The 13,345-nt window shown below is 47.8% G+C and overlaps 6 protein-coding genes across 6 annotated transcripts; 5 read left to right on the top strand and 1 right to left on the bottom strand.

Annotated features, from left to right (window-relative positions):
* Nucleotides 1-1,092: 1,092 nt before the first annotated feature.
* An11g03550 (hypothetical protein) lies at nt 1,093-2,496 on the top strand (the record flags this gene model as incomplete). The annotated part of the gene is made up of 5 exons (XM_059750180.1): nt 1,093-1,419; nt 1,503-1,772; nt 1,836-2,138; nt 2,195-2,260; nt 2,356-2,496. The coding sequence occupies 5 exons, from the start codon at nt 1,093-1,095 to the stop codon at nt 2,494-2,496; spliced, it is 1,107 nt and encodes a 368-aa protein (XP_059605466.1).
* A 1,612-nt stretch (nt 2,497-4,108) lies between these two features.
* An11g03540 (uncharacterized protein) lies at nt 4,109-5,629 on the top strand (the record flags this gene model as incomplete). The annotated part of the gene is made up of 2 exons (XM_001394316.1): nt 4,109-5,239; nt 5,288-5,629. 2 exons carry the CDS (start codon nt 4,109-4,111, stop codon nt 5,627-5,629), a joined length of 1,473 nt encoding a protein of 490 aa, XP_001394353.1.
* A 474-nt stretch (nt 5,630-6,103) lies between these two features.
* An11g03530 (uncharacterized protein) lies at nt 6,104-7,840 on the top strand (the record flags this gene model as incomplete). Its single annotated transcript, XM_001394315.1, has 6 exons — nt 6,104-6,309; nt 6,364-6,654; nt 6,703-6,727; nt 6,778-6,950; nt 6,998-7,441; nt 7,492-7,840. 6 exons carry the CDS (start codon nt 6,104-6,106, stop codon nt 7,838-7,840), a joined length of 1,488 nt encoding a protein of 495 aa, XP_001394352.1.
* A 358-nt stretch (nt 7,841-8,198) lies between these two features.
* On the top strand, nt 8,199-8,888 carry An11g03520 (uncharacterized protein; the record flags this gene model as incomplete). The annotated part of the gene is made up of 1 exon (XM_001394314.1): nt 8,199-8,888. One exon carries the CDS (start codon nt 8,199-8,201, stop codon nt 8,886-8,888), a length of 690 nt encoding a protein of 229 aa, XP_001394351.1.
* Nucleotides 8,889-9,675: 787 nt separating this feature from the next.
* An11g03510 (uncharacterized protein) lies at nt 9,676-11,502 on the top strand (the record flags this gene model as incomplete). The annotated part of the gene is made up of 3 exons (XM_001394313.3): nt 9,676-9,718; nt 9,765-9,900; nt 9,948-11,502. 3 exons carry the CDS (start codon nt 9,676-9,678, stop codon nt 11,500-11,502), a joined length of 1,734 nt encoding a protein of 577 aa, XP_001394350.3.
* A 52-nt stretch (nt 11,503-11,554) lies between these two features.
* Nucleotides 11,555-12,922, bottom strand: An11g03500 (uncharacterized protein; the record flags this gene model as incomplete). The annotated part of the gene is made up of 4 exons (XM_059750178.1): nt 11,555-11,709; nt 11,760-11,968; nt 12,029-12,532; nt 12,585-12,922. The coding sequence occupies 4 exons, from the start codon at nt 12,920-12,922 to the stop codon at nt 11,555-11,557; spliced, it is 1,206 nt and encodes a 401-aa protein (XP_059605465.1).
* Between the last annotated feature and the right edge of the window lie 423 nt (nt 12,923-13,345).

Raw genomic sequence — 13,345 nt, 5'->3', positions numbered from 1 at the left:
AGAATACCAGACAATTTTATTTCTTTTTTGTTCTGAAAGACCCAAAGAAATATATGACCTTTCAGCACGTGTCGATCTGTCATGCAGGTGCATATCGTGGGTTGTTTTAATTCAATGAAATTGAGTGTGTGGCTGTATAACTCAGGTGGGACCAGCATTACTCAATATATCACGGGTCCAGATGCGATTCCCATATCCGGGTGGTCCCTCCTTTCTAATTTTGGGCCGCATCCACTCATGTTATTATAGATTGCTTGAGAGGGTACCTGCAGTAGATCTGCTAGCGCATACTTTTTGTTCTTCCACCATCAGTGAGCGGGTGAGAGCAGGCGGGTCTGAAGAAAGAAAGGGAAAAGTGACGATCAAGAGTTCCTCAGCACGACCACGCGTGACACTAAAGAAAAAAAAAAAAATAGAAGAAAAATAAATAGAGCTAAAAAAACAAATAAAAATAGAGCCTGAAAGAGAAATAAAAAGAAGAAAGAAGGAAGTAGAGTCAAGAGATCGATAGATCTATCGTAGATCTTACCGACTAGCAATAAGGACCGGACTGTATCTGGTAAGTGTTGAGTGGTGAAACGTCTTTCGATCGCCCCCCAGTGTACGCGCACGTACAGACCAGCGAAATGACCGGCTCGTGTTGGACGACAGGAAAGTACGTGCACACGTGCAAAGACAGCCTATGGACCAAAATGAAGTGGATTACTAAAATTACCCCTTATATTGCTTTTGCACGTGTGCTGATGGCATTTGTGGTTATCAAAAACATGTATGTCAGGTACATCGACATCAAGTAATCGGTATATCAACCATCAGGTTCAAATTTCCCTTATGATGACGTGACACAGTTTAGGATAGTTCAAATACCCAGCAAAGTACCTATAAATCAATTATTGGTTGTCTGCTTCACTACCAAAGACTGTACCAATTCTTGAAATTAGTGGTTTTTGCTTTTGAAATGCCCATATTATGGGCTTGGCAATCTCTGACGGTCATGTACTATATAAATCATCTATTCTCACCACTGTCCTCGTAGCTAGTTATGAATGTGGCTATATCTAGTCCCGTGATATTCAAGATTCATAAATTAGAATGCAACTGATACATCTATTCTTGACTATAACTGCCACGACTGCGGCAACTGTCAACTCACACCTATCGCAAAGTCGTGGGAGTATCTCCGCGCTTGACTTCGGACATCGGAACCCATCTCCTGAGCTGTTCACCGAGGCACATAAGGTCGCAGGTCGCGCTGATGCTTCTGACGAAACCCATGAAGTTATTTCCTGGATTGGAAGTGGTTCTGAATCAGATGACCCGAAAGATCTTGCTCGTGGCCTTATTGACAATGCTTTCGATGCGTTGATTAAAGCATGTTCGCTTTTGCCTTTTCATGGGCACAATACGGCCCTAATTCTCGTATGGTCATTTTCTGATATTCTGCAATGTGGCTAATTTACTATTGATAAAACAAGGTATTAATACCATGCCATCCTCTTTAGGGAAAAGTGAGAGATAATATCCATCGTGATATATCTGCCTACCCGCGCGCACATTTGGTGGAGAGGAAAGCCGGAAGACAGTCAATAAGTACTATAGGCGGTATCGATGAGAACTCAAAGCTCGGAGAAACCCTTGTTCAGATTGTCAAGCTTGAGTGCGAATGTGTATCGGTAACGGGGTATCTTGGCACACATCTTGTCCGTGCTCTTGGGGACATCGCGCTGAAGGCCACCGAAGGTCTCGTAGGCGGAGGAATTGAAGATTCTTTGGTATGAATACAACGTTCTAGAAAAAAGTCAGATGAAGAGCTGACTATATGCTGTCAATCACAGGATGGCCTCAGGAACCAGTTCCGCAATAAGATGACTGCTGTAGCAGAAGAGCTTTTCGCACCCGAAGCAAACTGTGGTACTGACGCTTCCACTACTGCCGACGACATAGATATAGGAAACATCGGCGAAAACGAAAACTCCACAATCGAAGACGTTTTGGGTTCGCTTTCCACTGACGGATGTCGCTGTTTATCGTCAACTCTATATCTTGCCATCCATTTACTTCGTGCTTATTTTGAGGTGAAACTCGACATTCTTGCTGCAATACTTGGTGGCTCTTTACACCCACTTGCTAACCTTCTGGTGAGGCTCGTAATAATGTTCAACACTTGGACTCTACTTACAGATATCACAATTAGGACGATCTCAAAGATCTTCTCCATCAGGTCCTCTTTGCCGCTGGGGAGATTATTCGACCCGATAATGTGTGTCATGGGTCGCTCTAGGCTCAAGGTTCTGTGGTTTTGCCGTGTTGTCAGTTAGGAATATATGAGAGATAGTTGGGAGCTAATAAGCCTAGCTTACACGTCGAGCGCAATGGGAGAGTTGTATTAACAAGGATGTAATCGTCACAGATCTCAGAATTTTATCTGAACACGCCAGCGCCCTTTCCGCTGGTCTTGAATCTTGGCAATGGGGAAAATCCGCAGCTAACAAGTGACAAAATTACCGCTCAAAGCCAACTATTTGCACCAATTGTGGATCCTGCCGTGAAGATACTGCCCCGGACTTTCCTGAATGTGGCAACACTGCGTGGCCTACTCTGGGCAAAAAAACCAACTTCATCTGTACAATACTCGCGTATCTCTGATAATGTAACGCCTTTTATCAAGTTACTCTAAAAGAGTGATGTGGGCGAGTAAAGAGTGGGACGTTGTCCGATACCGAAGAGCTGTCATGATACGCGCCGAGTTAGTCATAAATCTTTTCTGATTCACAGTAATTGTTTAAACGGCTGAAAAATATATTTTTGTAATCAGATATTATGGTCTCGTATTGTCAATTTTTGATGTGATGCATACTTGCATCTGTCAAGTTAGCAACTGTATGTACTTAGTGCAATACGCAGTGAATCCAGATGATTCGGTGGCATGCAGCAAGGGAGAAATCCAAGCTACCGTTGCTCATAATACATTTATGAATGACCTCAAAGCACAAATGGATTCACAAGAAGCGGGGTCACTCTCTAGATTGACGTCTTGTTGCAGACCTTAGCCAGAACTCGGATATTAGTGGATGGTAGCTGGCTGACAATAGACCCACTGATACCAAATAACCCTCTATCATTTTAAGTTGAGTGGCTAAAATATGCATTGAACGCTATCTTGGGCGAGCTCATAGCTCATTTGCTCAAGGACATATGACGTGTCAGGAAGCGGGTGAGTGAGCGTCTGAGGGTCTGAGCTCGACAGCTGTCTCCACCCCAATAAGCACTCGTGTCTCTCGAATCAGCCAGAGGAATGACTCGGTACCGGCTTGTCTACTACAGAGCTTATTGCTCCTCCTAGATTGACAGGGTAATAAAATCATTTCCTTCTAGGCGGGCCATCCTTGTTTCGTGTCTAGATGTGGATCCAGGCTGCTTCGTTTGATCCAAATGCCCAGGGCTATGTTAGGTAGACCGAGAGTCGAACTTCCGGTATCCGTTGCGGGCCTCGAGGCTTCCGGCCACCGAGCTGCAAATCGCCCTCGTCTGGAATCATCATTTCCCCTCTCGCATTATTAACTGGAGCCTCCTATTGGGCTGTCACGCGGGACGCGGACGGACCGTAACACATCGTGCAGATCGCCTCTCCACTCTATCTGCAGCTCAACGTCCAATCGATGTCATCAGCTGCAAATGTGCCGTTTTTATGCTCGGCAGCGTCTTGACAGACTTCACAGAATTGATTTCTGCTTTATTGAAAGTGAGAATGATGTTAGACTTCTCTATCAACTAGGGGATTCGCAAATGAACGAGATTGCAGTCACATAAGAGTCTATGAATGCCGGGGCAATTGGAAGTAGCCAGGTGCCTATGCCGCATCATCACGGCACAATCGACTAGCATCGTCTGCCCCATAGCCTAGACTTAGTGGCAACACATCTCCGAAACTTACCCCGCTTGTATCTTCATGCTGTTGACCTCGACCTCTGCGTAACATGGGACGTAACGCCAGCGTGTTAGGGATTGCAGCTCGGGTGCGACCAGGGTGGAAGACTTAAATAGGCCTTCATCCGGTCCTTCAGCTAGACTCATGGCAACCAAACCAGGATATTCTTTCTAACACATCATGCCTACCATTCTGGCCATCGTTGTGATATCGTACATTGTGTACACCGTTTGCGCGGCCATCTGGAACATCTATTTGCATCCGCTCCATCGGATTCCTGGTCCAAAGCTATGGCTAGCCTTTCCCATCTTACGCTACATCTCATTCATGAGAGGAGTATTGGATAGGGACATGCGAACATACCACAATCGCTACGGCGGAGCCGTTCGCTTCAGCCCAAATGAGGTCTCGTTCATCACCACGCAGGCGTGGAAAGACATTTACGGCCACGGGCATCGGCAGTTGCCCAAGGTGCCAGGGTCAATGAACAATCCCATGGATATTATCAGTGCAAACGACTCCGACCATACTCGATTTCGCAAGGCTATATCCCATGCGTTCTCTGCTAAGGGTCTTCAAGCCCAGGAACCTTTCATCATGGAGTATGTCGACAAGCTTATCAACAAGCTGCACAGTATGGCCAAGTCACAAGTAGCCGTGGATATGGCGAAGTGGTACAATCTCACAACATTCGACCTGATTGGAGACCTCGCTTTTGGAGAATCATTTGGTGGACTGGACTCGACGGAGTACCATTACTGGGTGTCAACTATCTTCGAGTTCATCAAGGCCATAGCATTTGCCAGGTTCAAAGATAATTATCCAATGATGTTCCAAGTCCTAGAGCGCTTCCTACCAAAACACCTGTTGGAGGCGAAAAGAAGACAGGACGAATATAGCTGGAATACAGTACAGAAGCGGTTGCATCATCAGAGAGATCGTGGTCAAGCAGACTTCATGCAGTCCATGCTTCGTCACCGCGGAGAAAAGGACGGGTTGACGGATGAGGAGCTCGCAGCCAATGCAAGTATCCTTGTCATTGCTGGCAGTGAAACCACAGCAACGCTGCTATCTGGGCTGACGTATTGGTTGCTCCAACACCCTAAGGAAATGGAAAAAGTGAAATTCGAAGTGCGATCTGTCATGAAGACCGAGGAAGATATCGATGTCAATAACGCCACAGCTAAGCTTCCCTACATGCTGGCATGTATTGATGAGGCCTTTCGTATGTACCCCCCTGTCTCGGGCGGCTTACAGCGATACGTACCAGACACGCCTACTGAAATCTCGGGATATCTGCTCCCCCCTAAGGTAAGTCTCACTTATTATACTGAAATACCCAATGCTAATACTTTTCAGACAAACGTATCTGTTCACCAGTCTGCTGCATACCGGTCTCCTCTCAATTTCTATAGACCCGAAGAATTTATTCCAGAACGATGGTTGCCTCAATCAAAGAACGACCCCTCATCGCCGTTCTACCATGATAATCGGGATGTTCTGCAACCCTTCTCAGTTGGTCCACGAAACTGTATAGGCCGGAACTTGGCCTATGCAGAAATGCGTGTCATCCTTGCCAGAGTACTGTGGAACTTCGATATCGAATTGTGTGAAGAGAGTCGGGACTGGCATGATCAGAAATCGTATAACCTGTGGGCGAAACCCCCGCTCATGTGCAGGCTTAAGGCTCGCGTTCATTGATCTACTCATTTGGGTTTGACTCTGGTGTTCAATTGGCAGTCCGATTAAAGAAATACCTATGTAACAGGGCTCTGGTATAGTGCAGAATGACATTTGAGCTCAATCCAATACTTCGCTTCGCTTTTTAACAACACATAATGTATGACCTAAAGATGGCCACCAAAATTAGTGACTCCCTACCAAGTTCCTACGAACCCCCCTGTGCCCTTCCCCGTAACCCAATCAGGCGTATACTTGGAGCATTAACCGCCCAATCTTTTCAACATCTGTCTTATATTTTAACGGGCCTTGCCTGCTCTTTCTCTTCTTTTGGAATGGTCCATGCAGATCCGGGGTGAGCTACCCCGAGCCCACCCCGCCCCCGCAAATGCGGGGTGACGGACATCCTCCGATACTTAAGCTCCGCTTTGTTGTCACTGAAGGAATGGTATCATAGCATTCTGTCTCTGTCCTATTGCGCAGGGAGCTCTCACAATGTCTAAACCGACAGAGGCATTTACTGAATACCACGAGGATGCAACGAAGATCCAAGAATCAAATCAAGATGCCATCTACCAGACATATGTCGCGAAGAGCCCAGAATGGCATCGGGAAATGACCAAGAAGCTTCTTCGTAAGGTGGACATCCATCTTCTTCCGTTTCTAGTGGTGATGTATTTGCTCAACTTCCTCGATAGAAAGTACGTTCTGGCTCAGCTCTTACCCTGTAAGGTCTATACTAATTCCTACATCAGTAACCTCTCACAGGCCCGACTAGGCTCACTGGAGCAAGACCTCGGAATGAAAGGAACAGACTATAATCTGGCCACGAGTATTCTCTTCGTCGGGTACCTCCTCATGCAACTGCCGTCCAACCTCCTTCTCACACGCGTGCGACCGTCATTATTTCTGGGAACAGCAATGGCTATTTGGGGTGTCATCTCAGCCTGTCAGGCTGCAACACAGTCATTCACAGGATTGGTCCTTGCGCGTTTCTTTCTTGGGTTTGTGGAGGCGCCTTTCTTTCCTGGTGCAATCATGCTGATGTGAGTTGTGCAACGATAAGCCCATTTGTGCAGTGCTAATGTGTACAGGTCGAGTTGGTACACCAGACAAGAGGTAGGCACAAAACCAAGCTGGTTCATGAGATGTCGGACTGACCAATGCAGTTGAGTCATCGCATTGCGTGGTTCTATGCTGGAAGTTCTCTGGCAAATGCCTTTGGTGGCCTGATTGGAGCTGGGGTGCTGGGAAACTTGGACGGTGCGCATGGGATAGCGGGGTGGCGATGGCTCTTCATTATTGAGGGGTGCATTACTGTTGGAATATCACTGACATCAACGTGAGTCGTCTACTGTAGATCTAATTTACTGGTCTCTGACTGTATAGACTGCTCTTGCCGAACTACCCCGCCACCACGTCATGGCTTGACGAGACCGAGAAACTATACGCGCAATGGCGACTGATCCATGATGCTGGAGAAGCAGACGAAGCCAAGTCAACCAACATCAAAGAAGCACTTTATCTCGTGTTTTCGGATAAGCGGATCTACCTCTTCATTCTTCTTCAGCATACGTCGCTCCTCTCGCAAAACTTCCAGTATTTCTTCCCTACCATTGTCGAGACACTCGGCTATGGAAATATCGAGACGTTACTGATAACTGCACCTGTCTGGATCGCTACCTTCCTGGTGTCCCTTTTTGTGACATGGACATCTGGAAAGACAAACGATCGCGGCATACATATTATTCTGTTGATGCTCGTTAGTGTGGTGGGATGCATAATCTGCACTGCTACGACGAACATCGGTGCGAGATTTTTTGGCATGTTCTTGTAAGCATCTCTCCATTCGCTCTTTCTTCATATGGATACTGATAGTGTAGGATGCCAATGGGCGCCGTATCCGCCTACCAAATCATCATTGCCTGGGTGGCCAACTCCTTCCCCCGCCCGCTGGTCAAACGTTCAGCTGCAATCGCAACAGCCAACATGATTGGCAACACAGCGTCCATTTATGGAAGCTATATGTGGCCGTCGTCATCAGGGCCAAGATATATTGCCGGTGGCAGTGCCACAGCAGGGATAGCCCTGCTAGTTGCGATGATTGCTTTCGTGATTCGTGTTGTGCACGTGAGGATGAACAAGGCGCTGGATGCGGCGGAAGAGGATAGAGGTGGAGCAGAGGTCGATAATCTGGAGGCTCGGAATGCAGGGTTTAGATATATTCTTTAGATTTACTTACAGTGAGCGAGGTGTTATAGAAGGTTGGATGGAATTGGAGTACTCTGAAGACGGATGGAGATTACCTCATCTGCAACATAGGACAAATTGAAATGCCGCAACACCTATACATCTTCAGCTCGTGTCCGTAGGCTCCAGAATTATTTCTGATGACCCATGTAATAGGACGAGTGTGGGATAAGCTTATTGACATGACGTGGACTAGTCTGTACTCTGTTTGCTAAAGATCTCATGATCCAACTCCACTTATCCCAGAAGTGGTATACTTAAATACCAACACTATCCAGATACCTTATCACTAACCCATCCATCTCCCTCATCCTTCCACATCACGTCCACTATCCCCAAAATGAAGCCCCTCCACATAATCCTCTCCCTGGCGGGCTATGCCCTAGCCCAAACTTCAACCTCCACCACAACCACAGCCACCATCTCTTCTAACACCCTCTCATCCTCATCCACCTCATCATACACCACCATCCAAATCTTCAACATCCTCCCCACCTCACTCACCTCCCAAAGCACAACCCCAACCCCACCCACCACCCTCGCCACCTTCGACGCCAGCATCATCTCCGCCGGCTCCTCCACTACCATTCTCGCCGTAACCTGCAACGGCGCGTGCCCCATCCCGTCCATCTATACAATCACCGCCGCACCCTCCACCTACGCCGAGCACGGCTCCTTCATCGGCTCCGCGAACGGCCTCACAGTAACAACCTCCCAGAGTAATGCGTGCAACATTACCTCCTCGACGCAGGCTGCGTCGTGCTCCGTCACAATCGGGTACTATGGGTCTGTGAGCGGGGGCCAGAATTCCTCGTCTGTGGTTACTTCGGGCACGTCGTATAGCTCGGGTGAGATCTGGTACATGCCTGTTACTGTTACGGCTGGGGCGGAGAAGTTGGCGAGTGCGACGCAGACGACTGGGGGTGGGAGTGGAAGTGGGAGTGGGAATTCGAATGGTGGGGTAAGGGTTGAGCTTGGAGGATGGGGTTTGGGGGTGGTGATGGCTGCGGGGCTTGGGATTTTGGTTTAACTGGTTGTGGTTGATCTATTGGTTAATTGGTGAGGGAGGGAGTGAATGAGGAGTTATATGTTACCTTGTGTTTGTGGTGGTTCTTTGAAGTCTAATTTTATTTTCCACGATTCTCAAAGCTGGAAACACTCTGTCTAATCTGATAGGCTGGGGAGAAAGCGTACTCGGGCTTGCTACACAATGTAAGGAAACTCCCAGTATCCCTACTATTAAACTTGATAGTATTTACCGTTGGCGAGAGTCTGAGTTTGTCCTGCCATGCATGATCAATTGGTGGTGAAGTACATTTAGTAGCAAGGGCAGGCACATGCCATGCACGAGGCAGACAGATAGCTTCAGATACCGAGATGTGAGATACGCATCCTGTGCCGACCTTTCCGAAAGGACTCAGCACTATGAGGTCTATTTTACACATTTGATAATCTTTAAAAAACAAGGAGTCAGTGGAAGCCGATGTTATATCGGGTTATAGGAATAAATATCCACAAAATAGCGCTCGTAATCGGTATCCGCCGTGCATACAGAAGGATGGAAACGCATGAACCATTTCTGTCGTGTCTGTTCACAAGCACTACTCTTCGTTGTACCTCAGTTCATGTGCTTAGAAGGAACACCTGGCTCATCGGAATCCCCCAGGATAGGAAACGTCCATGGTTATATAAGACCGGTTCGTCCTAGTTTCTTTGTATTCTTCATACATCGCTTAACTTTCTGTTTCAACATCATCATATACAGATTAGATCAATCTCTCATCTCCACGCTGTAACAGTGTCAGCTCATTACAGGAATGAATTCGCCCGTTCCTGAACATCCCGCCGCGCGCACCGCTTGTATGTCACCCAAGAAACCCTCCATATCAGTGCTAACACCCTTCAGGTGGAAGCTGTGCGATCCGCGGAAAACCGTGCAGGGTCGAGGAAGGAGAAATTGCTTGTACTAGATGCTCACGCCATGGTCTAAGTGAATGCGATGCGTATTTTGCAATGGTGCAACGCCTCAAGGATGAAAAAGAGTATGCCACATTCACGGTTATGCCACAGTCCCCACTGACAAATGTAGATCCAAAAACAAACTTATGGATGAAGTTGCAGACCTGAGAGATGAGATCAACACACTATGCAGGAATACACCTGGAGCAGTGTGCATGTCTGATGCGGTTACGCGAATGAAGAATCTCCGCATCGAAACAGGCTCCGGAGCTAGTGCAGCCCCTATTGAAAGTGATCTCATTTCAGAGGGTGTTGTTTCGCTGGAAGAAGCAGAGGATCTGTTCAGCATGTTTACTACATGCGTTAATCCGCTCCTATGGGATGGGCTTCTCATGCAACATTCGACGTTAGACTCTGCCCGCAGGTCATCCGCAATGCTCACGGCTGCCATTCTTTCCGTCGCTGCACTACTTTCTCCCGACCGAGCCGAAGTATACCAAAAATGCCATGAAGTCTTTGTATCTCTCTCCCTCATGCGAAGATTGGTAGATACTCATAATAATAGCTTAGATGATATTCGCGCTTTGTGCATTGGTGCATTCTACCTCAAGTATTTGGGCGAGCGGCTTTCTAGCGAGGCCATTCGCATTTCACGCGACCTCCGCCTAGATGAAGCCTTCGATCAATACATGCAGGGCGAAGTAACCGAGATGGAACATGTTCGGCTGTGGTGTCTCGCCTACATATGCGAGCAATGCTTCACCACCGGGCGCGGCCGTCCTCTAAAGGGTGCTGAGCATGAACCAGTTTGGGATATGACGCGAATTCCCCTTCAAAAGCATGCCAGTCACGAAGATAGAAGGTTAATCGCCCTCGTATTATACTTTGATACCTTGGCAAATGCCCACACGGCCTTTTACATGAATTGCCGCCAGCCTCTGAAAGAAGATGATATGACGACAATACTGGCGTTCGACGACGCTATTAAGCGATGCCTACAGGAATACCCGACTGGAACATTATATAGCAGCCACCCTCATTCTTCTTTGCCGCAGGATTTGAAGGACATGTACCATGCCTTTGCTCAGTTTCAGATCTACTCACTGGCATTTCGCGGTATTTTTCCTGATGATAACGGTCCGACGAATTTTCAAGCGTGGTCATTCGAGCACTGCTATGCTGCGGGTGCTGCAATTGACGCTGCCATGAAGGTACTGCGCGTCATAGGAACTGACAGTGATCTCTCATTGAATTTCCGCTATCTCCCCACTCACGTCTATCACATGGTGGGGTTTTCTGCTTTCTTTCTTCTGAGAATCGTCGGATTGAATATAGGCCTGGCGGGCAGCGCTATGGGTGACATCCATCGACTCGGACTGCCAATCGATCCGGGACGCATTGCCCATGTTGCTCTGCGCGTAGCTCGGTGTCTACATACAAAAGGCGCCGACCTCAACGAAGAGCATACTTCTAATGTTGTGGCCTCGAGTCTGCTGACTATGTTGCGGCTGCTTTCTGACTTGCGATGGGCTGGCAATAACGAGGTACCAGTTGACGGATGGGGTCAATTACTACAGTATCCAGCAAACACTGATACGTCTATTATCAGTTATGCTGATGGGACATTTGACATTGGCTTCAATCACCTATTGCCATACTGGTTTGAGATAGACGCTATGATCTAAATGTCTTATGAATTACCCACTTTCTATCTAGCTTGAACTGGGAACCCTGCTGTTACAAGCGTGCCCTGGCTGGCTCGCTATACAATGACGCAGATTGCTTTGGAATCAAATGATCCACGTCCAATGTATTCAACAGGCCCAGATGTGCCTGGGATAGATCCGTAATTCCCAATAGTTTCATGGTCGTCTCTAATTCATCTCTCATAACTGCGACCGTCAGCATTCTCACTTGGTCAAACACAGGAACGGAATCATACTCTCAATCAACCTCTCCACTCCCTCCTGCCCATAACACAAACTGTACAGAAAATGCCTCCCCATTCCCACAGCCTTCGCACCCAGACATATCGCCTTGATGATATCCGTTCCTCGTCGAATGCCCCCATCGACAAATACCTCCAACCGATCAAACACCTGCGGACAGCGCCGCCGGATCTCCAGCAACACAGCAATGGATGAAGTAGACCTACAACAATCAGCACATTCACCACTCCCCTCCACTGTTAACAAAAGAAAGAGAACTCACGTATCCAAACTCCTCCCCCCGTGATTACTAACCACAATCCCATCCACGCCATGCTCCACCGCCAAGACCGCATCCTCCGCCGTCTGTACCCCCTTCAACACAATAGGCAGAAAGGTATTCTGCTTCAACCACGCCAAATCCTCCCACGTGAAACCCGCATCAATATACTGTCCCATCGAACGTCCCAAACCTCCTCCCTTCTCATCATTCCCACCGATACACGCCCCGCTCATTGGCAACGGCGTTCTAAATCGGATATCGTGGGGATCAAGCGGAACCCGTTCATCCGCTTCCCGCTTCCCAGCCACAGGCGCATCAACAGTCACGAATATCGCTTTGGCTCCATTTTCTTCTGCGGTGCGGAGGAGACGTCGGGATACTTCTCTGTCTTTGTTGACGTAGAGTTGAAAGAAGAATGGATGGTCCTTCTTGTTTTGCTTGGCTGCGGCGGATGTTATTTCGGAGAGGTGGTAGGCTGCGTTTGTGGAGACCTTCATTCCCACGCTCTGTTAGTATACATTCAACAAGATATGATGAGGGGAATAGACATACACACATCCCAACACCATACCTCGCACATCCCCTCGCGAGCGCAAGCTCACCGTCCGGATGAACTAGCGTCGCCATTGCCGCGGGACTCATGAACAACGGTAGATCCATGCGACAGCCCAGGATATTTGTCTTCGTTGACACGGAAGTAACATTCCGGAGGATTCGCGGACGGAGGAATATCCGATCGTACATAGTTCTATTCGACTCGTGGGTGAATGTATCTGTCGCGGCTGAGGAGTAGAAAGCCCATGTTTTGGGTGTGAGGGATTTGGAGGCTGCTTTTTCGAAGTCGTGGGTTGAGAGGATGGATGATAGGGGCGGTGGTTGCATGGTGGTAGACATATTGGATTTGCTGTTTGTCATTCTTGGTCAACTGATGAATTTCAAATTAGTATCGTGGTGGACAAGTGAGTGTACTTGTCGAACTTTATATTCTTTTACTTAGGGATTGAGTTTTGTAGTATATCGGTGTAGTTCTAGACCTGTATGACTGGGGTCGGCGCCGCTAGAACTTATTCCACCAATTAGATTTGCCGTTAGCGGAGATCATTACCGGGATATCTTATCGATCTCTCGGGCGAGAAGTTTTACGGCAGGAGATACGTCATTCGGAAGGGAAAACACAAGTATAGGTATGTCGGGATATGGTTTCCGATGAGTCGGGAGGATCTCTCAAGGGTGAGATGAGTTGTGGATCTCGGAAAGGCTTTCATTTTCTTACATAGGTAATCCGCGTTCATAGCATCGATTTCCTAGGTTCTCAGT

The sequence above is a fragment of the Aspergillus niger genome, assembly GCF_000002855.4.
Source record: "Aspergillus niger supercontig An11".
Taxonomy (NCBI): Eukaryota; Fungi; Ascomycota; class Eurotiomycetes; order Eurotiales; family Aspergillaceae; genus Aspergillus; species Aspergillus niger.
This window is presented reverse-complemented; position numbering and strand designations above follow the sequence as displayed.